This window comes from Schistocerca americana, chromosome 8 (genome assembly GCF_021461395.2).
Source record: "Schistocerca americana isolate TAMUIC-IGC-003095 chromosome 8, iqSchAmer2.1, whole genome shotgun sequence".
NCBI classification, from domain to species: Eukaryota; Metazoa; Arthropoda; class Insecta; order Orthoptera; family Acrididae; genus Schistocerca; species Schistocerca americana.
This window is the reverse complement of record NC_060126.1, coordinates 319,983,687-320,008,117: the sequence shown is the minus strand read 5'-3', so window position 1 is coordinate 320,008,117 and position 24,431 is coordinate 319,983,687. Positions and strand designations below refer to the sequence as shown.

Below are 24,431 nucleotides of genomic sequence, written 5' to 3'. Positions count from 1 at the left end.
TGAGCAGGAGCAGATATACTCTAGGGCGACCAGCTCAGCAGTAAAAATGCTGCAGTCAGCTGGCAATGAATGTTGCTCATAGTGGTCCCCTAGAGCCAGAGCATAACCGACACGACCAGCAACCATCGAGCCGTCAGTGTAAACAACGCCAGAGCCCTGATACGTGGCCAGGATGGAATAAAAGTGGCAGCGGAAGGCCTCCGGAGGGACTGAGTCCTTCGGGCCCTGTGCCAAGTCGAGTCGAAGGCAAGAGCAAGGAACACACCATGGGGGTGTATGCAAAGGGGCCCGGAAAGGAGGTGGAACAGGGAAAACCCCAAGCCCGGAGAGAAGCTCTTTGACGCGGACCACGATAGTACAATCTGACCGGGGCCGACGTTCTGGAAGATGGATGACCGATTGCGGGAACAGAAGACGATAATTTGGATCCCCGGGCAAGCTAAAAACATGGGCAGCATAATTGGCTACCAAACATTGGCGACGTAACCGCAGTGGAGGGACACCCGCCTCCACGAGTATGCTGTCCACAGGACTGGTCCGGAAGCCACCAGTGGCAAGTCGTATCCCGCTGTGTAGGAGTGGGTCCAGCACCCGCAACGCAGAAGGGGATGCCGAACCATAAGCCAGGCTCCCATAATCCAGACGGGAATGGATTAACACCTGGTAGAGCCGTAAGAGGGTAGATCGGTTGGCGCCCCAGCTGGTGTGGCTCAGGCATCACAGAGCATTTAGATCCCGCCAACACATCTGTTTAAGCTGCCGAATATGAGGCATCCAAGTCAACCGGGCATCAAAAACTACACCCAAAAACCTAAATGTCTCCACCACAGCAAGAAGTTCACCATCAAGATAAAGCCGCGGCTCCGGGTGAACAGCGCGTTGCCGGAAGAAATGCATAACGCAGGTCTTGGCAGCCGAAAACTGAAAGCCATGCGCTACAGCCCAAGACTGCGCCTAGCGGATAGTGCCCTGAAGCTGACGTTCAGCGGCTGCAGTGCCAATAGAGCTATAGTAAAGGCAGAAGCCATCAGCATACAAGGACGCTGAGACAGACGTTCCCACCGCCGCAGAAAGCCCGTTAATTGCTATTAAAAACAGGCAGACACTTAAAACAGATCCCTGTGGCACCCCGTCCTCCTGAACTCGGGAGGAGCTATGTGAAGCTCCGACTTGTACACAGAAGGTTTGATGTAACAGAAAATTTTGGAAGAAAATCGTCAGTGGACCGCGTGGACCCCATCCATGAAGCGTAGAAAGGATGTGATGACGCCATGTCGTATCGTACGCCTTCCGCATGTCGAAAAAAACAGCGACCAGGTGCTGACAGCAGGCAAAGGCAGTACGGATGGCCGACTCCAGGCTCACCAGATTGTCGGCGGCGGAGCGGCCTTTACAGAACCCACCCTGAGACGGAGCCAGAAGGCTCCGAGACTCCAGCATCCAATTCAAGCGCCAGCTCACCATCCGTTCAAGCAACTTGCAAAGAATGTTGGTGAGGCTAATGGGACGATAGCTGTCCACCTCCAAAGGGTTCTTGCCAGGTTTCAAAATGGGGATAACAATACTTTCCTGCCATTGCGACAGAAACTCACCCTCGACCCAAATACAGTTGTAAAGATCGAGGAGGCGTCACCGGCAGTCCACTAAAAGGTTTTCAGCATCTGACAGTGGATGCGATCCGGCCCAGGAGAGGTATCAGGGCAAGCGGTGAGGGCACTGTGAAATTCCCACTCACTGAATGGAACATTGTAGGATTCAGGATGGTGGGTGCGAAATGAAAGGCTCCGACGTTCCATCCGCTCTTTAATGGACCGGAAGGCCAGTGGGTAATCCGAAGAAGTGGAACTCAGAGCAAAATGCTCTGCCAAGTGGTCAGCAATTACGTCGGAGTCAGTACAAATTACTCCATTCAGTGAGAGTGCAGGGACCCTGACAGGGGTCCGATAGCCATAGAGGCGTTGAATCTTGGCCCAGACCTGCGATGGAGTGACATGGAGGCCAATTGTGGACGCACACCGCTCCCAGCACTCCTGCTTGTGTTGGCGGATAAGGCGGCGGGCTCGCGCATGCAGCCTTTTGAAGGCGATGAGGTGTTCTATGGAGGGATGTCGCTTGTGACGCTGGAGCACCCGCCGGCGATCTTTAATCGCTTCAGCGATCTCAGGCGACCACCAAGGCACAGTCCTCTGCCGAGGGGACCCAGAAGAACAGGGAATGGCAGATTCTGCGGCATTAACAATGCTGGTGGTGACTGAGTGAACCACCATATCAATGGCTTCATGAGAAATAGGGTCAATAGCGGCAGTGGAGGAGAACAAGCCCCAGTCAGCCTTATTCATAGCCCATCTGCTAGGGCGCCCAGAAGAGTGACGCTATTGCAGCGACAGAAAGATCAGAAAGTGGTCGCTACCACACAGGTCGTCATGCACACTCCAGTGGACAGTAGGTAAGAGGCTAGGGCTGCAGACCGAAAGGTCGATGGCGGAGTACGTGCCATGTGCCACACTGAAGTGTGTGAAGGCACCATCATTTAAAAGTGAAAGATCGAGCTGTGCCAATAAATGCTCAATGGTGGCGCCTCGACCTGTTGCCACTGACCCACCCCACAGAGGGTTATGGGCGTTGAAGTCGCCCAGTAACAAGAAAGGTGGCGGCAATTGGGCTATCAGCACAGCCAGGACATGCTGCGCGACATCACCATCCGGTGGAAGGTAAAGACTGCAGACGGTAACAGCCTGTGGCGTCCACACCCGAACAGCGACAGCCTCTAAAGGTGTTTGTAGAGGGACGGACTCACTGTGAAGTGAGTGAAGGACATAGAGGCAGACGCCACCAGACACCCTTTCATAAGCTGCCTGGTTCTTATACTAACCCCGATAGCCACGGAGGGTGGGGGTTCGCATTGCTGGAAACCAAGTTTCCTGAAGAGCAATTCAGAAGAAAGGGTGAAGGCTGATAAGATGTCGGAGCTCAGCTAGATGGTGGAAGAAACCGCTGCAGTTCCACTGGAGGATGGCATTGTCCATGGCCGAGAAAGGCATGAAGGGACTGGGGAGGCCGTTTATGCCATTTGTTCGCTCGCTGCCACCGTTTCAGTACCCGCGCAAGTGACATCCATGGCGTCTGAGGGACTGGCGAGATCAAGGTCCTCAGCAGACGCCAGGATCTCGAACTCATCCTCAGATACAGAGCTCAAAGGGTGCGGTTTGGTCGGTGCCACCGCAAGTTCTTTGGCCTTAGAGGTCTTTCGCTTGGACTTCTCTTGCTGAACCTTGGGTTTCACTGGCTGGGAAGGCTTCACCGATTCAGTCTCCGGGACGGAGGAGGATCGCGAAGCCCTACGACCAGCCACTGGTGGGGACTTATGCCACTGTCTGGCGTCATCCTTCCCGCTGGTGGAAGCCTGGGAAGGGAGGGACGCAAGGGAACCCTTACGAGCGAGAGTAGCCGAAGAAGTTGGACGCTTCTCCAGCTGAGAAGCGGGGACGGATGTCCCCGATGGATGGGAGGATGTTGCTCCTGAGGTAGGTGGTGCAGGAGCAACCGGGTGGGTAGAGCCCCCCACAGGCAAGGGGGCAAGAGGAGTTGTACTGCTCATCGAGCCGGCTGGAAGTCTCAAAACTGATGGGGCTAGCACAGCTGTTGTAGCAGCGGAGTAAGAAGATGTCATTCTGACAGGATGTAGTCTGTCATATTTCCTTTTGGCCTCAGTATAGGTCAGTCGGTCCAGGGTCTTATATTCCATGATTTTGCGCTCTTTCTGAAAGACTTTGCAGTCTGGCGAGAAAAGTGAATGATGCCCTCCGCAGTTGACACAGATGGGAGGCGGGGCACATGGAGTATTGGGATGTGATGGGCGTCCGCAATCTCGACATGTGAGGCAGGAAGTGCAGCGGGAAGACATACAGCCGAACTTCCAGCACTTAAAGCACCGCATCGGGGGAGGGATATAGGGCTTGACGTCACAACGGTAGACCATCACCTTGACCTTCTCTGGTAATGTATCACCCTCGAAGGCCAAGATGAAGGCACCGGTAGCAACCTGATTGTCCCTCGGACCCCGCTGAACGCGCCGGATGAAATGAACATCTCTATGCTCTAAGTTGGCGCGCAGCTCGTCGTAAGACTGCAAAAGTAGGTCCCTATGGAAAATAACACCCTGGGCCATATTTAAACTCTTATGTGGTGTGATGGTAACGTTAACATCCCCCAACTTGTCACAAGCAAGTAACCTGCGTGACTGGGCGGAGGATGCCGTTTGTATCAGTACTGACCCAGAGCGCATTTTGGACAAGCCCTCCACCTCCCCAAACTCGTCCCCTAAATGCTCGACAAAGAACTGATTCTTTGTGGATAGAAAAGACTCCCCATCAGCTCTCGTACAAACTAAGAATCGGGGCGAATAACTGTTACCGCCATCCTGAGACTTACGCTCCTTCCATGGCGTGGCCAGGGAGGGGAACGTTTTCGGATAGTACTTCTGAGCATTAAATTGAGCCCGAGAACGCTTAGAGACTGCTGGCGGCTGGCCACCAGTGAGAGATGATGTACCATGCTTCATTGCGGGTCATCCGCCCTGATGCCACCTACTCCGTCCAAGAGCCCTCCCCACGGGCGCCACCCAGCCTCAGCAATAGCCACCTGGCAGGATGGCAATTGCTGGGAGTCCTGATGCCCCAGGGAGATGGGCATCTACTCCTTGGCATATGTGGGGAGTTAACGACGCAGGCATCAGTAGAGCGATCCCTGTGTTGTCAGGGGGCTACAACCAACAGGGTACATGGCAGCCCACCACAACGGACTGGCTACCATGCTGGATGTTAGGTGACATGTGGTCCATGGTCGCCGTCAGTGCAGAAAGTGACACTGCACAGCACAAGGTGGAAAGTGCACGCAGGAAAGTATCCATGCCCAAGAGATTTTTTTTTTTTTTTTTTGTGGTTTTAGGGCGCACAACTTCAATGGTCATTAGCGCCCAGACTACATTAGGAATGCACAGCGAGGCACAAGTTTAAAACAGCAACTAAAAGGGAAAACACGATAAAAGACAGATTGACAGGCATAGGATTAAAAAAACAGCATAATCAAATGTCCTTAGACAGGTTTGTCAAGTTGATAAAGCAAAGAACGCGAGCAGCTGCTCCTGGGTCATCCACTAAAATGTCATCTAGAGTACATGGCAGGCCAAGATCAAGACGCAGTGTATTAAAATCCGGACAGGACGTTAAAATGTGGCGGACCGTCAGCAATTGCCCACATGGGCAGAATGGCGCCGGTGCAGCCGTCAGCAGATGGCGATGGCTGAACTGGCAGTGTCCAATTCGTAACTGGGCCAAAACGACCTCCTCCCGCCGAGAAGGGCGTGAGGAGGACGTCCAAGCCACGGGAAGAGGTTTCAAGGCCCGAAGCTTGTTGTCCATAAGTGCAGCCCAATCGGCATGCCACAGCGATAAAATGCGCCGACAAATGACCCTGCTACAATCTGATGAAGGGACACAACAAAAAGATGTCCGAGGCTGGAGGACCGCAGCCTTGGCCGCAGCATCTGCAGCTTCGTTCCCAGGGATACCGACATGGCCAGGAACACACATAAAGCTAACCGGGGAACCGTCGTCCACCAGCTACTGAAGAGAGCATTGGATCCGGTGCACGAAAGAGTGAACTGGATGCGGATCACTGAGGCTCTGGATGGCGCTCAGGGAATCGGAGCAGATGACATAAGCAGAATGTCGGTGGCGGCAGATGTAAAGCACAGCCTGGTAGAGGGCAAAGAGCTCAGCTGTGAAGACCGAACAATGGCCATGGAGCCGGTATTTGAAACTTTGTGCCCCGACAATAAAAGAACACCCGACCCCGTCATTGGTCTTAGAGCCATCTGTATAAATGAAGGTCACATTAATGAAATTTGAACGAAGTTCGACAAAACGGGAATGGTATACCGAACCGGGGGTAACCTCCTTTGGGAGTGAGCTGAGGTCAAGGTGAACGCGAACCTGAGCCTGGAGCCAAGGTGGCGTGTGGCTCTCGCCAACTCTAAAGGTTGCAGGGAGTGAAAAATCAAGGTGTTGAAGGAGGCGACGAAAGCGAACCCCCGGGGGTAGCAGGGCAGAGACATACAACCCGTATTGACGGTCGAGAGAGTCGTCAAAAAAGGAACGATAAGACGGGTGGTCAGGCATTGACAGTAGCCGACAGGCATGCCGACAAAGCAGTCTATCGCGCCGGTAGGTGAGTGGCAATTCTCCGGCTTCAGCATGAAGACTCTCGATGGGTCTAGTATAAAACGCTCCGATCACAAGACGTAAACCCCGATGTTGTATGGAGTTGAGGCAGCTTAAGATGGACGGCCGTGCAGAGGAGTATACGAAGCTCCCATAATCTAGCTTGGAGTGGACGATCGACCGATATAGGCGAAGTAGGATGGTTTGATCCGCTCCCCACGACATACCACTGAGAACACGGAGGAGATTTAGAGAACAGGTACAACGGGCAGCCAAATATAACACATGTGGAGACCAGCTAAGTTTCCTGTCAAATGTAAGACCTAAAAATTTTGTTGTCTCCACGAATGGGAGAGCAACGGAACCGAGTCATAAGGACGGTGGGAGAAACTCTTTGTAGCGCCAGAAGTTAATACAGACCGTCTTCTCGGCAGAAAAACGGAAGCCATTGGCGACACTCCAGGAGTAAAGAGAACACTGAAGACAGCGCTCCAGGACACATGTACGCTGCGCGCTGCAATAGATGGTAAAATCGTCCACGAAAAGGGAGCCTGATACATCAGCTGGGAAGCAATCCATTATTGGATTGATCGCTATGGCGAAGAGAGCGACGCTCAAAACTGAGCCCTGTGGGACCCCATTCTCCTGGCGAAAGGTGTCTGACAGGACAGAACCCACACGTACCCTGAACTGTCGATCCATTAAAAAGGAACGAATAAAAGGAGGGAGGCAACCGCGAAGGCCCCATGTATCCATGGTGTGGAGAATGTCCGCCCTCCAACAAGTGTCGTAAGCCTTCTCCAAATCAAAGAACACAGCCACGGTCGGGCGCTTCCGCAAGAAGTTATTCATAATTAAGGTCGACAAGGTAACCAGATGGACAACAGCAGAGCGGCGCCTACGAAATCCACATTGCACACTGGTAAGTAGGCGTTGAGATTTGAGCAGCCAAACCAAACGAGAGTTAAACATTCGCTCCATCACCTTACAGACACAGCTGGTAAGCGAGATGGGTCGATAACTGGGAGGCAAGTGCTTGTCCTTCCCCGGCTTAGGAATCGGTACAACAAGACTTGCGCCAGCATGCGGGAACATGTCCCTCAATCCAGATGCGATTATAAGTACGAAGAAGGAAACCTTTACCAGCAGGAGAAAGGTTCTTCAGCATCTGAATACGAATAGAATCAGGCCCTGGAGCGGAGGACTGTGACTGGGCAAGTGCATTTTCGAGTTCCCGCATGGTGAATGGGGCATTATAACTTTCACGATTCGAGGAGCGGAAGTTAGGTGGCCTAGCCTCCTCTGCCTGTTTTCGGGGGAGGAAGGTAGGGTGGTAATGAGCGGAGCTCGAAACCTTTGCGAAAAAGCGGCCGAAGGCATTGGAGACATTCTCAGGGGCCACAAGGACGTCAGTCGCGACCGTCAAGCCAGAAACTGGTGAGTGGACCTTAGTGCCAGACAGCCGGCGCAGGCTACCCCAGACAACAGAAGAAGGAGTAAAACTGTTGAAGGTGCTTGTGAAAGCAGCCCAGCTGGCTTTCTTTAATAATACGACGACACTGCCCACGTAATCGTTCATAATTGATACAATTCGCCACTGTAGGGTGGCATTTAAAGGTGCGTAAAGCAGGTCGACGAGGACATAAAGCGTCTCTTCATGCTGCGGTCCACCAGGGGACCGGTAAGCGACGTGGAGAAGAAGTAGTGTGAGGGATGGAATATTCAGCAGCAGTGAGAATGACTTACATGAGGTGTGCGACCTGACTATCGCAGCTTGTGAAGGTTTGATCCTGAAAGGTCGCCCTGGAAGAGAAGAGCCCCCAGTCTGCTTTGGAGATGTTCCAACTAGTTGAGCACTGAGAGGGGGTATGATGCAGGAGATGGATAACACACGGGAAGAGGTCGCTCGAATATGTATCAGAAAGTGCATACCACTCAAACCGGCATGCAAGTTGGGTAGTACATATAGAAAGGTGCAAATGGGAATAGGTGTGAGATGTGTCCGAAAGAAAAGTAGGGGCGCCAGTGTTGAGGCAGACAAGACTGAGCTGGTTGAAAAGGTCTGCTAACAGGGAGCCCCTCGGGCAGGATGCTGGAGAGCCCCAAAGGGGATGGTGGGCATTGAAGTCTCCAGTTAACAAAAATGGTGCAGGGAGCTGTGCAATAATTTGCATCATGTCTGCCCTGGTAACGGCAGACGACGATGGAGTGTACACGGTACAAATGGAAAATGTAGAAGTGGGGAGAGTAATTCGAACGGCAACTGCCTGCAGGCCGGTGTGCAATGTGATGGGATCATAGTAAATATCATCCCGGACCAGCAACATAACCCCTCCATGAGCCGGAATATCTGCCACAGGGGGTAGGTCAAAACGCACAGAGGTGTAGTGTGCCAAGGCAATTTGATCGCATGGGCGTAGCTTCGTTTCCTGGAGGGCTACGACGAGTGGACAGTGCAAGTGGAGCAGCAGCTTTAAGTCCTCTCGGTTGGAGTGAATGCTGCGAATATTCCAGTGAATAAGTGCCATCGTGAGAAGAAAAAGAAAAAGAAGATGCAAGAAGGGGTCACCTTGAAGGCCACTGAGGGCCTGGCTTCGAGCGAGCACTGCTGCCGCTATCAGTAGGCGGACAGTCATCGTCCATTGGTTCTATAGGTTCATCGGCCATCTTGTGAAGATGGCCGGGAGGGGAGCTTCCTCCACCGGTGAACAGCCAGATGTTCGGCTCCCAGCGGTGCGGCCACGCGAAACGGATGACGGCTTGGGGCGGCAACCGCTGGGTGGCACAGGAGAAGAAATGCGCCGTGGCGGAGAAGCAGAACTGTGCTTCCAATGAGCCTTCTTGGAAGGTCATTTAGTGGAAGTACTGGTCGAGGGCTGGGAGTTCAAGATATGTAGGAAGTCTGCACGGGACGGTTCCTTCTTGAAGGCCCATGCATCTGACTTCTGGGTCTTCGTCTTGGCAGAAGCTGATGAAGGTGCTTGTGTCTGAGGGGTGACGGGAGGAAGAGGAGACGTCGACCGGGCAATCTTAGCACTGGCCGAACGGACGACCGTAGTGCTGAAGGTCAGATCACATGTCTGCGTCGCCACCTCCCTGGTAGTCCGAGGAGAAGCGAGGACAGTACTGTATTTCCCCGCTGGGAGCAGCGTGGGCTTCCTACTAGCAAATAGCTTGCGAGCAGCCGAGGAGGACACTTTCTCTTTGACCCGAATTTCCTGTATACAGCGTTCTTCCTTGTAGATGGGACAGTCGCGGGAGGACGCTGCATGGTCACCCTGACAGTTCACACAACGAGGAGACAGAGGTGGACAGTCACCCTCATGGGCATCCCTGCCACAAGTGACACATTTAGCCGCATTGGAACAAGACTGGCGAGTGTGATTAAAACACTGACACTGGTAGCAGCGCGTAAGTGTTGGAACATAGGGGCGAACAGAAATAACCTCGTAGCCCGCTTTGATGCGCGATGACAGCTGAACACTATCAAAGGTCAAGAAAAGTGTCCGGGTCGGTACAAGGTGATTGTTGACCTTTTTCATGACCCTATGGACAGCCGTCACGCCCTGCTCAGCGAGGAAAGACTGAATCTCCTCGTTGGTCAATCCGTCGAGTGATCTAGTATATACCACACCACGAGACGAATTCAAAGTGCGGTGAGCCTCCACCCGGACAGGGAACGTGTACAGGAGTGTGGCCCGAAGCAGTTTTTGTGCCTGAAAGGCGCTCTCAGTTTCTAGTAACAAGGTACCGTTACGCAACCTGGTACAAGACTTGACAGATCCGGCTATGGCATCCACGCCCTTCTGGATAACGAAAGGGTTGACAGAGGAAAAATCCTTTCCGTCCTCAGATCGAGAAACTACGAGGAACTGTGGGGGAGGCGGTAGTACTTTTGTCACTGGTGGCTGGTCAAGTTTCCGTTTTTGGGCAGAAGTCGAGAGAGAAGGAGAGAAATCCACTGCGGAGGAATCTCCCATGATTGCCAGCGTCTCCGATGGCGTGCTCCTTCCTTGTGGGGACCCTCTCAGAGGGCACTCCCGCCTTAGGTGAATGTTTACACCTCAGGTCACACCTCCCGAGAAACGGACGGAGGGACCAATCGGCATGGTCGGAAGGTGTCAGCTCAGGCAATCACCCCTCCCTGGGCCTGGCCTTTACCAGGGGGTACGTGCGTGCCTTACTTGTCTACCCAGGGCGGGTAATTACGCGTTACCCTGTCACCGGCTACGCGTGCGAACGTGTGGGTCGGCCTTCAGGCACGCACAGGGAGGAAGGAAGAAGAGTAAAAAGAAGAGGGAGAGAAAGGACAGACTGTCTCAAACGCCGAGGCGGAGACCAGAGAAGGCAAGGAGAAGAAGGCAAGGGAAAGAGTAAGTAAGACAGTGAGATGGAGAAGAACAAAGAAAGGAACCAACCAAAGGAAGGAAGAAACCAGAAGAAATGAAAAACCAAAATGACCGCAAATATAGGTCCATGTCCGTCTTCGGACGCAGGCGCTAACTACCCCCTTGAGGGGGAGGGACTCCTTTTAGTCGCCTCTTACGACAGGCAGGAATACCTCGGGCCTATTCTAACCCCCGGACCCGCAGGGGGGATGCCCAAGAGATGGACAGCAGGCAGGACTGCAATGCAACGACGAATAAGCTGGCGAAAGGTCTGATCGCAAGATGGACACAATGCACCAAGTAAGGGGCCCTTCCCCAATCGGCTCGCTCTTCGGAAGAATTTTGAGATATGGAGGTCAAACCCGACAGGGGACCATCACATAAGGCCGAAACTTTTGAGACCCCTTTTACTCGCCTCTTACGACAGGCAGGAATACCGCGGGCCTATTCTTACCCTCGAACCTGCAGGGGGCTCAACTACAGGTTTTAGCAGCTTTCTATACCTAGTATTATGTGAGCTTCATGGCTTTTCAGCAGCAATTCGAACCATGGCACTTTGTTGTGAATGTTTTGACAGTTAGCCACTACACATTTAATGCTCATGTTTGTTTTTGTGTGTGTGTGTGTGTGTGTGTGTGTGTGTGTGTGTGTGTGTGTGTGTGTGTGAGAGAGAGAGAGAGAGAGAGAGAGAGAGAATGGGAGGGAGGGAGGGAGGGAGGGAAGGAGGGAGGCAAGTAAGTGGGCAGGGGGGGGGGGGGGTAATTCGTTGAATCTTACACTGGTACTTCTGTCTCTCTTACAGATGTCATTATCTGAACTGGATGAAGAGTCGCCACATCTAAGCATCTAAGAAACCCTTGTGTGCCCCCTAAATACAGTCAGCTACCTGGGTATCAGCCTCCGATGTGTACTGCACACATGACCCATTTAGCAAGGACCTTACGGTTATTAACCCTGTGGTTCACGTCTAGGAAATCACAACCTAGCTGATCACAGAACCTTCGCAGTCTCTGGTTCAAGACTTTCACTCAGGCCAGAAACAGGGCCCACAATATGTTACAGGCACAATTCTGCAGATGGTGCCAATCACTGGAATGATCCAAGTTTGACCTCGGAGCCCAGACAATAAGCATTGTTTTTTCCAACATGTGCCACAACCTTTAGTTGGTTGCAACCTGTTTCCTCAAAGGCTGCTGGAATAGCCTCTTCAACACATGGAATGAGCCCCCAACATACATGCTGAGTGCATATGGTCTTAATTCCCATCCCTTGCTGCCATTTAGGTAAGGGGTGAGATTATTCACTGTATGCTGACAGTAAACTCCTACCCTTTTGTGTTGGCCTCCCCTTTACACTGGACATAGCACTTTTCCCAACAGCTGAAGCAAGTCTCACAGGCTCAATTTCAGTTTTGATGGAAAGCAGCACCTCCAACTTGTTGTTTAGGGGGGAAGATGTAACATTCTGTGTTCTCCCTGGTCCGCATTTCCCCCGCACAGGTCGCCCAGGACTTACCACTGACATGCTACTCACATTCAACTGGACAAGTAGTGGCAGATGCTTTATTTCCTGCAGAAGAGAAAGTATCCACAGGTGCCTTTGATATCTCCGGTACATGACTCTTGCTAACACTTCCGACATAGCCATTCATAGTACCATCGATTCATTTGATAGTAGTCATGGCGATTTGCAACTGTTTATGAACAGCAACTAATTCATCCCGTGACTGGGAACACCAAATACAAGTGGGCTACATTGTGCCTGGTCCTATAGTTCAGAGATCTGTAACTAAATAACCTTAAATTAGGTTGATTATATATACATTTATGGTTTTGGTAGGCTACATGTATTTTAGAACTGATGTGATTTACAACCAAGACGAGATATCCTTTACGACAACTGAGAAACTTAGTACAAAATTTACTGTTTCTCTAAAACATTTTTCATTACTACAAATTCCACAACGGCGTTAATTTAAAGTAAATACAGTCAATATACACTCCTGTTAAAAGACTAATATGACACAATATGTTGATTATTTACATTAAGGTAAAACACAAATGCTGATTTACTACAAAGTAAGTTATGCCCAACACTTGTAACTTTCAAAGATACATGGTTAGAAGTGCCCCAAAATTCTCATGGACAGAATTGAAACTACGGAATATGAAAAAATGCCAACACCTACATGTCACGTAAAACACATTGACACTTTAAGTGCACTTTATCTTCACCCAAATAAGGAAACAACATATTGTTACAACGAACATGAATAACATTACAACTGAAATATACAAACAAAAATATTACAGATGTCAGTTAAGTAACACACAAACAACACAGAAAAAAATACACCATAGCTTGTGTCGTCTCTATACCCAAATTCGACACGTCATTACATGAAAAATCACAATACAGCAAAGTCCATCAAAGTACCAGATGTTTCAAAATTAATGTCAGGGTTTTAAGGCTTTGTAGCATGTATTACGTTCAACTTATAACTGTGAATAATACATCAAATGAAAGAGCAACTCAAACTGTTTTTCTTGCAAGTGTTCAATGTGAGCACCATTCATCTCATGGCACACGTTGAGTCGATAGGCGGGTTCTACCCAAACCTTGATCAGTGTGTCTGTAGTAACTGTTGCAACAACCACTTCAGTTCCATTTCATAAGTTGAGTAGATCAACTGTCAACTGATAGCCAAGGCACATACAAATGATCCTTTTCAAACCCCAGAAGGTAAAAATTATCTCATTAGATTGGGTGAATGAGGGCGCCTGACAAAGCAATCCAGTGGTCAGGTACAATGGCATCAGGGGCAGTGCGTGAGTATACATTCTGGGTGTTTACAAATTTTTAGATTCAGATAAATTCGAGAGTGTGAAATTAGTAGCCTCTGCTGTGTAACAGTTATGCATATAAACAAGTATATAAACTGCAGACACTTCTTCTTCGGCACGATAGCCCTTGGTGAGCCTTGGTCTCCGCAATGATCTTCCTCTATATCTCTCAGTTCTCAGCTTTTTGGGAATAGTCTAGCATTCATTATTCGTTTGGGCATACTGTCTTCCATCATCCTCTCCATATGTCCTAACCAATGAATTCTTTGAGATCTGATAAATTTCGCTACATTTTTCCCTTGTACAGCTCTTGTATTTCATGGCTGTATCTCACTCTCCAACCTTCTGCCTCTCTCACAGGCCCATGGATTTTTCGTAATACTTTTCTTTCAAAGGTCCTTAGGCTCTTACTGTCTGCTTCTGTCATTGTCCAAGTTTCTGATCCATATGTAGCAACAGGTCATACAAGGGAATAGTATACTCTCAATTTAGTTGTTCTTATAATTAGAGTTCTTGAATATCTTTAGGTATGCATAACAGGCCTTCTTTCCTGCTTGTATCCTTTCTCTAATACACTGTCTCATACAATTATCATTGGTTAGGAGAACACCTAAATAATGGAAGCATCTAACAGCTCTGAAGCATTTGTCAGAGATCTTCAGACCCTGTGGTGTTCTTGTAACTTCAGAATTGGTTATAACCATATATTTTGTCTTGCCTTCATTTACTGTAAGTCCAATTCTGTTCCTTCTGCTTCCATTTGTCTATATATTTCATTAAGCGATGTTACACCCCATCACAATGGCAATATCATCTGCATATGCGCATATCTGGCTGGACTTCATCATTATCGTTCCTCTTTTATCTACTTTTTGTTTGATACTATGCAGTGCTAAGTTAAACAGGACTGCAGAGAGGCCATCATCTTGTTTCATTCCATCCTCAAAGTCAAATTGCCTGGTCATTCTGTTATTCACTTTTACTTTTGCATCCCTCATTGTTAGCTCAGTTTATCACAGATGCCCAATTCTTTCAGCCCTTTATACAATGCTGGTGTATTAATACTATCGAAAGTTTGCCAAAGTCGTGAAGTGCGGCGTGTGCTGCGAACCAATGAAATTGGTTAAAGTTCCGGCCTCTCGGACCAGGGACGGTTACATGTGGCGCTGTCGTAAAGATGACATATGGCGTTCCATACGGCGCGGTACCTGGTTCGAGAAGTCTAGATTGGGCATGCGTGAGATTGTGCTTGTTACATATTATTTTTGTTATAGATCCCCTCAGAGTTTTTGTGCGCATGAGACTGGTGTGAGTGAGAGGACTGTTTTAGATTGGTATTCCTTTTGTCGTGAAGTGTGTTCGGAATTTATTAAGTACAGGGGTAAGTTGGGGGGGCATGGGGTGGTTGTGGAGGTGGACGAGTCACAGTTTGGGAAAAGGAAGTATGGGAGGGGGAAGTCTGTGGCTGGTCTTTGGGTGTGGGGGGCTGTTGTTCCGGGGGGTGGGGGTTCCGAATGTGTTTTTAGGGTTGTGGGAGGGAGGTCGAAGGCTGAATTAGTGGGGTTAATTGAGGAATATATAGAGTCGGGGTCCACAATAGTTTCTGATGCTTTTTCTTCTTATAGGGGGTTGGTTGAGAGGGGATTTAATCAGTTAGTAGTGAACCATAGTTTAGAGTTTAAGAATTATGATACAGGGGCTTGTACTAATACAATAGAGGGGATGTGGGGGGTGGTTAAGTCAGTTCTTGGGAGGGGGAAGAGGCGCTCTTCCAACCTTCAGTCTCATTTAGATGAGTTCTGTTGGCGGAAGAGTGTCCCAGAGGGCTATTGTATTTTTCGGGTTTTTTTAAGGCCGTGGGTAAAATGTATAGGCCGAAAGTGGTTAGTTAGGGGGGGCTGGGTAGGTGGGTGGGTGGCTGTGGTTCAGGGTGGGGTGGGTGGTTTATTTTGTTGTATAGTGTTTGTTAAGGTGGGGGGGGGGGGAGTGTGTTTGTTTTTTGTTTTAGTTGTGGAGGATCTATTTTGTTGAAGTTTTTGTTGAGTTGTAGTGTGTGATTGAGATGTTTTTTATGTTGTATTTGGTTTTTGTTTGTGGGTTTTTTATTTTGGAGTTGTGCGGGGTGGGGGGGGGGGGGTGTTGAGGTGTGGGTGGGTTGGGTTTTTCTTTTGGTTCAGTATTTTTTCGTTGGTTTTGTGTGTGTGTGTGTGTGTGTGTGTGTGTGTGTGTGTGTGTGTGTGTGTGATTGTGGTGGCCAATCGAGTTTGTGGGGCTGGAACTTTCTTGTGGTAAGTTCCCTTTTGTTTTTGGCGTATGTGTTGTGTATTGGGGTATAGGGAAGTGTTTCAATGAAATTTGTGGCTGTGAAGGTTGCTATTGGTATTCGTATTGGGAGATGTTTTTGAGTTACATAGGTCAAGGGTAGTGGTCGATCCTAAGTCATGGGATTGGTAGCTGCTGTTGAGCTATATAGTTGGAGGGAAGTGTTCAATCTCAATGTTTGGTGGAGTATGTTGATTTTTGTAATGGGAGATGGGATCGGGGGTTGCTGTTTAGCTATATAGGTCAAGGGAAGTGTTCGATCCCAATTTATGGGATCGGGAGCTGCTGTAGATATATGTAGGTCAAGGGAAGTGTTTGTTCGCAATGTTTTGCGGTGTATTTTGATTTTTGTATTGGGGGATGGGATCGGGAGATGCTGTTGAGCTATATAGGTCAAGGGAAGTGTTCGATCCCAATTTATGGGATCGGGAGCTACTGTTGATCTATATAGGTCAAGGGAAGTGTCCGATTCCAGATAAGATTGTGTTTTGTGGTACTTGTTGAGTTTTGTAATGTCGGTTTTTTTCGACGTCTTGCGTGGTTTTGTATGGCGGTGGGTGGCTAAATTTGTTTATATTTAGTTTCTCCCCACCCAAAAACCCCCAATTTCCCACGCTTGTCCCGTTAGAGTCATTAGGCTTTTTGTGATACCTGTGTGTGTGTGTTGTTTATCTGTGTATTTTCGTCTTTATGATACGCATGGAACGGTTTTATATCCGCCATATTGGAATTGTCGTTTCCGCCATATTTGTGACGTCATGGGTCAAAGCCGACGGGTAGAATCGGACGTTTCTGTACTTCCCAACAGTAATAGTAATAATAATAATAATTAATAATAATAATTAATAATCATAATAAGATGGATAACTTATCTGACAAGAGAAAGAATTATTTTTGTGGAATTTTGTTGTTTTCTACATAATTAAGTACAGTTTGCAGTAGTAACGAAATAATGTGTAAGCTTTTGCAACTCTCCATTTGACAAAGTGGGAGTTTTTGTGCTGTTCCATTTTTTGGACAAATGTACATGATCCCTAGCAGATGTATTAGATCACAAATTTATTTCCGGGCTGAAAATCAGATACTCTTAAGCTGCACTCACACAACAACTTGCGCTAACTGTACACTTCCCTGTTAAGTGTTCACTTGTAGTCACGCTTATTTGATTTCGTCATTCTCTCAATCCAAGGGTCTGTTCTTGGAGGCCCTATTTCCTTTGCGGCTACCTTCTGCAGTAATTTACTTTCTGTTCCCAGAATGAGAATGTTTACACTGCACACGAAAGTGATTCCCTCACTGTAAACAACCAACTCCAGACATAAAATGGCACAAATACTCAAATCACCTGACTGTGCAAAAGCTAGTCAGTTTCCAAGTTGGAGAAAACAACTAGAAAAATAAGTTACAAAAAAAATCATGTAATAAAAAAAGAATAACCGTAGAGGAAGGATATTACGCAAATTTTATAGAGAAACTGAATCACAAGATAAAAACAAAACTAAAGGGGGCTCTAGCACCTAGTGCCTAGAATACATGAACAAGAAACACCCACAACAACAATGAAATGGTGTGCTCTCACAGCAACAAAACAGCCCATAGGATAGCCAACATACTCAAAATGCAAGGACTAAAATTAACATAAAGAACAAATAACTCAATACAGAGAAAACTAAGAGCAACCATTACTAACACAGATAAACACGACACATCTGGAGTTTACCGACTGACATGCCAGGACTGCACATCACTTTATACAGGTTGCTCAGAAACAGCTTGAAAAGCTTGTAAGGGTGTTGCAGGATAGATTGTGCCCAGAAATAATTCTTAAGGAATAAACTGATATGTTGTGCCATTTCCAGTTTAATTAGCATTTAACAATCTGGTTGTTGCACACACAAATTTAAGCAGCCTGCCAGATACGGTGTTGTCAGATGTGTCCAATTGGACATTGGATGTTAGCAAGGATTGAACATGAGGTAATGGTTGAACAGTCTTGTGCTTGTTTATTTATTTTTTATTTTTTTACAGACTGTTTCTGACTGCTTTATATAGGACAGACAAGCAGAAACTTTAATACTAGATACGCAGAAGACGGAAGATCTTTAGAAAGTAACAGTTATCATTCTACATTTTCTGAACATCATATGGACATGAAAAACAGTCCATCAGACGTCATCACCAACTTGAAAATTCTCAAGTGCAGCAACAGACCCGCTCAAAAACTAATAGGAAAACAGATAACATTGAATACGCAGCTCTCTAGAATGGAGCTCTGTTCTCTGCCCTCAAACCCATAAACACACACAACTAAATAATTGTTGAACAAAACCCACAAACATTCAGCTATTTATTCACACACACACACACACACACACATACACAAAGAAAATGCAAGTGGAATACACTACAACCACAAACACCTAATCTTCCACATAGAATAAATTAATGCTAGGCCTAACTGCAAAATTCCCAGTCATAAAATTTTGAGATAAATAACTTTCCTACATTACGTTATACATGGTTGCGGATTATAGACTGTGAAAAGAAAACAACTGTGATGTGAAACACACACCCACACACAAAATAAATAAATAAGTAAATAAAACACAGTATGTGGTAACAAGGTATATATACAAAACTTTGTCAGCTTTTCACATTTGTACATACTGTTTTAAAACTCAAATTTATAAGTGTGTAAAAAGTAAAAATCATTTTTCTCATTAAACAGAAAGAAAATGAAAGCTCACTAATGACGGTGAATCTTCAGTAAAACATGTCTGGGTAATTGAAAAAGAGAAAAACTTGTGGTTTGCTCAAGGAAGACCTTCCCCAACAACTAATTAATTTGTAAGCAAACATGGACAGAAATGTGTAAGCCTCAAGTGAATAATAAATATAATTTGTAATGTTTACTAAGTGTGTTATTGTGTTCACCCTTACCTTAGCAAATCCTTCCAACAGGCAATGTTCGGTAATTTTGTCAGCTTAATCTGGAAGCCCTAAATCTAACTGTTGTTTTTTATCTTTATGTGTTAGAAATGTGGCTCTTACCTCAATTGGAAGAAGCTGAATCGCAGAACTTTACCCGGCAGTAAGATTGTGTATCACTGGCATAACTCAGTATGCGATTGATTCAATGACGTTCAGTGGTGGCTGCTGTGTAAGAGCACAAGAGCACGTGTACACCATAACTTCTGACACCTTGTGGATTTATTGATTATTTTTATTTGAACACTGTTAAACATAACATAAATGCCACAATCTGAAAGATATGGGACTTAAATCTGCCTCGCTACTGCTCTTCTATACTCCGTGGAACTCGGCATCAATTTCCCTTGCACACCTTCAGTTGTGCATGTTTTAAGGTGCTTTCGCGTAACTCGCAAGCCATAATTGCGTTATACATACATATGGACTTGATAAAAAACAGTTAGCCCTTGCCACTAGACTAGAAGTTTACGCCATTGCCAACAGGTGGTAGCACTGTAGCAGACTTTTAGCCATGTTCGCTCAGATTAAATCCTGCTAGATAATAGCACACTCCTCAGATATGCTAATTCCACTCACTATGTACTAAAATTATATTGGACGTCGGTATATGTTAAAGTTGTACTGACACTAAACCTATTTTGAGGCTATCTGAATGAGTTATAGCATATTAACTTATGAATTTCATCATACAGTAATCCATTTGAGGTGCTAGGAATCATAACGACCTAAAGCACATCACTGTTGATTGTGAGACTGTAGCATTTATTCATGCTTCTGAAATCTTTTGACCTTAAGGTGAGTCAAGTTCACCTGTGCTGTAGGCAACATTGTATATATGAAAATTCACGAAAAGCTGTGTCACTGATTTCCCTGATATTCACTTAAATGTCGGATCGACGGCGATGTTCTTCAGGCCCTTACGGATCTCAGCACTTCATTTGTGTTCTAGTCAAGTTACCTTGTTGTTAGACATTACTACTTGGGTACATGTTGCCCTTTTCCAGTTTCGTGATGAGAGCCCCACTGTTTGTAAGTTCGTTCATTATATTCTGGACGTTTCTTCATTGCTTTTTGTTCCTGTCAATATGTTATTACACATCTAATTTCTTGTGCAGCTAAATCAATTGCCAGACCAGCATTGACCTTGTTTCTTTCTTGTTGTTTTATTACATATTCACTTTCCATAATAAGATTCTCCACTGTCTTGCGTGTGTTCACATTGTATTTAGGTCCTTTTTCTAGCAAATTTATTTCTTGGTTGGCAAGTTAAATTCATTTCTTGGTTGGTAGGTTACATGTCAGAAAGACTGACCAGGTGTCGGCAGAATGTGTGGTTTGTTTGCCATCTGTGTTTATGTTTAATGATTTTGTTTCAAAACTGTGATTAGTTTTATGTTGTGGCTTTATCTTTATTACTGATTCTGTATTTTGTTACACTGTATTCCTGATATCATTAAGTATGTCACAGATACTGATGCTACTTCCTATTTACATATAAATTCTGAACACTTCAACATTGAGTTCCTGCTTCTTTGTATGTTCACATCTAATTTCTTGTTTTAGGCAGCCAATTTTGGCTTTGTGCTTGGTAGGAGACATACTGTTTACATTGACATGTATATATTTAGCTATTACATTTTGTGAAAGATAGATTCTGTTGAATTTTATGTTTAGAATAGTATGCTGTAATTTTGCTGTGGCATTTTGGAATTTGTTGTAGAGCTTGCTCAGAAACGCCTGACAGGGCTTTGAAATAATCATCTTGAGGTTGGAGGTCTTCTGTCCATGTTTGCTTGCAAATTACTTTTTTTTTTTAATTTTTTTTTATTGGAAGCACTCCACTTTGAGCAAAACAGACTTTTCTTTTTTCATCTATTACCCAGATGGTTTTCAATGAAGTTCTACATCTACATCCATACTCCGCAAGCCACCTGATGGTGTGGGTGGAGGGTACCTTGAGTACCTCTATCAGTTCTCCCTTCTATTCCAGTCTCGTATTGTTCGTGGAAAGAAGGATTGTCGGTATGCCTCTGTGTGGGCTCTAATCCCTCTGATTTTATCCTCATGGTCTCTTCGCGAGATATACATAGGAGGGAGCAATATACTGCTTGACTCCTCAGTGAAGATATGTTCTCGAAACTTTAACAAAAGCCCATACCGAGCTACTGAGCGTCTCTCCTGCAGAGTCTTCCACTGCAGTTTATCTATCATCAACGTAACGCTTTCGCGATTACTAAATGATCCTGTAACGAAGCGTGCTGCTCTCCATTGGATCTTCTCTATCTCTTCTATCAACCCTATCTGGTACGGATCCCACACTGCTGAGCAATATTCAAGCAGTGGGCGAACAAGCATACTGTAACCTACATCCTTTGTTTTTGGATTGCATTTCCTTAGGATTCTTCCAATGAATCTCAGTCTGGATCTGCTTTACTGACGATCAACTTTATATGATCATTCCATTTTAAATCACTCCTAACGCATACTCCCTGATAATTTATGGAATTAACTGCCTCCAGTTGCTGACCTGCTATGTTGTTGTTGTCTTCAGCCGTCAGACTGGTTTGATGCAGCTCTCCATGCTACTCTATCCTACCACATCCTTCGCTGTAATCAGCGATCCTCAAAGTTTTTATTTCTTCTCCATGGATTTTAATACCTACTCCGAATTTTTCTTTTGTTTCCTTCACTGCTTGCTCAATATACAGACTGAATAACATCGGGGAGAGGCTACAACCCTGCCTCTATCCTTTCCCAACAACTGCTTCCCTTTCATGTCCCTCGACTCTTAACTGCCATCTGGTTTCTGTATAAATTGTAACTGGCCTTTCGCTGCCTGTATTTCACACCTGCCACCTTCAGAATTTGAAAGAGAGTATTTCAGTCAACATTGTCAAAAGTTTTCTCTAAGTCTACAAATGCTAGTAACGTACGTTTGCCTTTCCTTAATCTAGCTTCTAAGATAAGTCGTAGGGTCAGTACTGCCTCACGTGTTCCGATATTTCTACAGAATGCAGTAATTTAATTTTTTTATATTATTTGTTTTCGGACGGTGCGGTGTGTTTTTATTGTTGTATATTTTGCTTGCCCCGTCGTAAATCCTAACCTTTTAATGGCTGTACCGTTGGTTTCACTTTATTTTTGGAGTGAGACGTTATTGTGTCTTTTTATTTTTGGCCGCTTTTGTTGGCGTGTGAATGCAATGTCATTGTCGCCACTCTGTATACTTTGGAAGTAACCGGATCCGCCATACTGATGACGTTATGGGTCAAAGTAGACTGTGGAATCGGACGCTTCTGCAATGTTATTATCATCTCTTTCTTCTTTTTCTTTCGCCTTTAAGTTTTTGGTAATAGTCGCTGCATGTAGCAAATTTTAAATTATAACGACTGCATAATTCTGCTTCTACCCCATCGACACCCAATTTGTTTTTAGCATCAGACCACAAAAGTAAATAAAATAAGATAAAACAGAACTGGAGACAGCCACACTCAAACCAAACTCCGCGTCGTCATGACGTCACACACGACAACACCCTTACGTCACGGGTCAAAGCCGACGCGTTGGATCGGACGCTTCTGTCGACCCGTACCATCTCGTGAGTTTTTACTGACACCCGGATGCCACCATTAAGTGCGTTTATATTTCCCCTTAGGTGACATTTCGATTGCGAAAATCGTAGTCTGCACGCTTGGGAATTTGTAACACATACAAACAAAATTGAGTTGCTCGATCATTTGATACAGCTATTATTTAGTACATTAAGTTGGATATCATAAATGCAACTAAGCCTTAAAACATCGATATTCATTTTGAAACATCCAGTGCAACACTTATCCACCACTAAAGCAATATTTCAATACTGCTTAGTGGACGACAGATTAAGCTTTACAAACACCGATATAATCCAACAGTCCACAACCAACACTACTGTGGTACAGCATTACAATATATTACATTAGATGCGTATACGATAGCTCACCTTCGTTATGAATGAAGGAAAACAGTACTTTCGTTGGACTAACAGCAGAAAACCGATTCATGTAACGAATGATAAATATCGTTCAATATTACACCAATGTCGCCAGTTTTTTCATTCATAATCTATACAATATCAACCAAGAACCACGGGAGCTGTCAGTCAATGTACTCACCTTTATAATTGACGAACGAAAGTACACAATGTCTCGCAGTCACTTCAACAACAGTACCCAATGTACTGTTCAATCCGAATATCACATTCACTGTGGTCGTACCAGCAGGACTACCCAGGTCGTACGTATGCAGGCGCCAAGCACAGGTTATAAACCAGTTACAACGATCTTCACCATTATTACTGAACGAATGACATGTGAACTTCAGCACAGACCCTTGCGCAACGAATTCGTACAGTGTTTGCCTATCAGATTCACTTTTTCCATCTACAAGCAATTTCTCGCCGTAAAGAAGTGCGCGTTCTTCTTGCCCATCAAACCGAAACGTTACTATCGCTTTTCCCGGGTAGTGAACCTCTTTTACGACACCAACAACATTACTTAGAGTCACCGCAGACTTCCGTTTTGACATGTTTTACGCTTAATATCCAACATCATTCACATATAAAACATGTTTGTATACAAATGAAATGATTCGTACATCGCAAGCCGCAAGGCAAAGTTACAACTACACAGTACACACCATGATAGAGATCTTTGGCTTGGAAAGTTAAGTTTGCAAAGCATACAATATTTTTACGTTAAGAAGTAATAAAAAATTGTATCTAGAACTCCGGATGACTACATTGCTACCTTTGCACATTTATCTAATCTTCACGTCCGATAATGAATCATTATTTGACTTTGCTGCAGCTAGTTATCTAATTTGTAGTACCGTACCCGCGACACATTTCTACATCTGCATCTATATTCTTTATTCTGTAAACCACCATGAGATGCATGACAGATGGTACGTCCCATTGTTTTTTTTTCTCTTCCATTCACGTATCGAGCTCGTGAAGAATGATTGTTTGAATGCCTCCGTGCGCGCAGTAATTATTCTAATTCAATTCAATCCCTTTATTCATCCGTTAACACTATACATTGTATAGATGTAGTCAATTACAATATAGATTCTAATATTTAATTTGTTTCAAAAACTTGGATAATAAATACAAATATTTTATATCAGTATATATAAATAATATTACTTTTACATATTCAGATATTCTTCAATATTACAAAAACTATGTGTTAGTGAAAATTGTTTAAGATCTACCTTAAATTTATGAAATTCTTTAATTTTCTTTATTGTAGAAGCCAATAAACGAATAAGTATTTTGGGCTGGTAGTTTACACGTTTTTGGTAGAGTGCTCCTTTGTGGGTGTCTCTTTGAAAATCATCTCTGTTCCTTGTTTCATGGTTAATGTTGAAAATTCCTGGTGAGTTTTCAGAAAGGATACACAGTCATAGATGTATAAGCTAGGAAGAGTCATTGTTTTAAATTCTTTAAATATTTCCCTGCATGACACTCTGCAGGGAACCCCTTTCATTATTCTAATATTACTTTTTTGAAGTTTGAAAGCTTGTTTTCCCATATCCGTATTTCCTCAAAAGATCACACCACATCTGAGCAAACTTTTCATATAACCAGAATAGGCACACAGAAATGGTTCAGTGTTGCAACGTTC

General features: G+C 45.6%; 1 protein-coding gene across 1 annotated transcript in view; it reads right to left on the bottom strand.

Moving 5' to 3' along the window:
- LOC124545325 overlaps positions 1-23,449 on the bottom strand; it is a 72,628-nt gene extending 49,179 nt beyond the window's left edge. Inside the window, exon 1 of the mRNA XM_047124226.1 lies at positions 22,920-23,449. Within this exon, the coding sequence (XP_046980182.1) occupies positions 22,920-23,331 (412 nt within the window). The 5' untranslated portion in view covers positions 23,332-23,449. The remainder of the gene's footprint in view (positions 1-22,919) is intronic.
- Between the last annotated feature and the right edge of the window lie 982 nt (positions 23,450-24,431).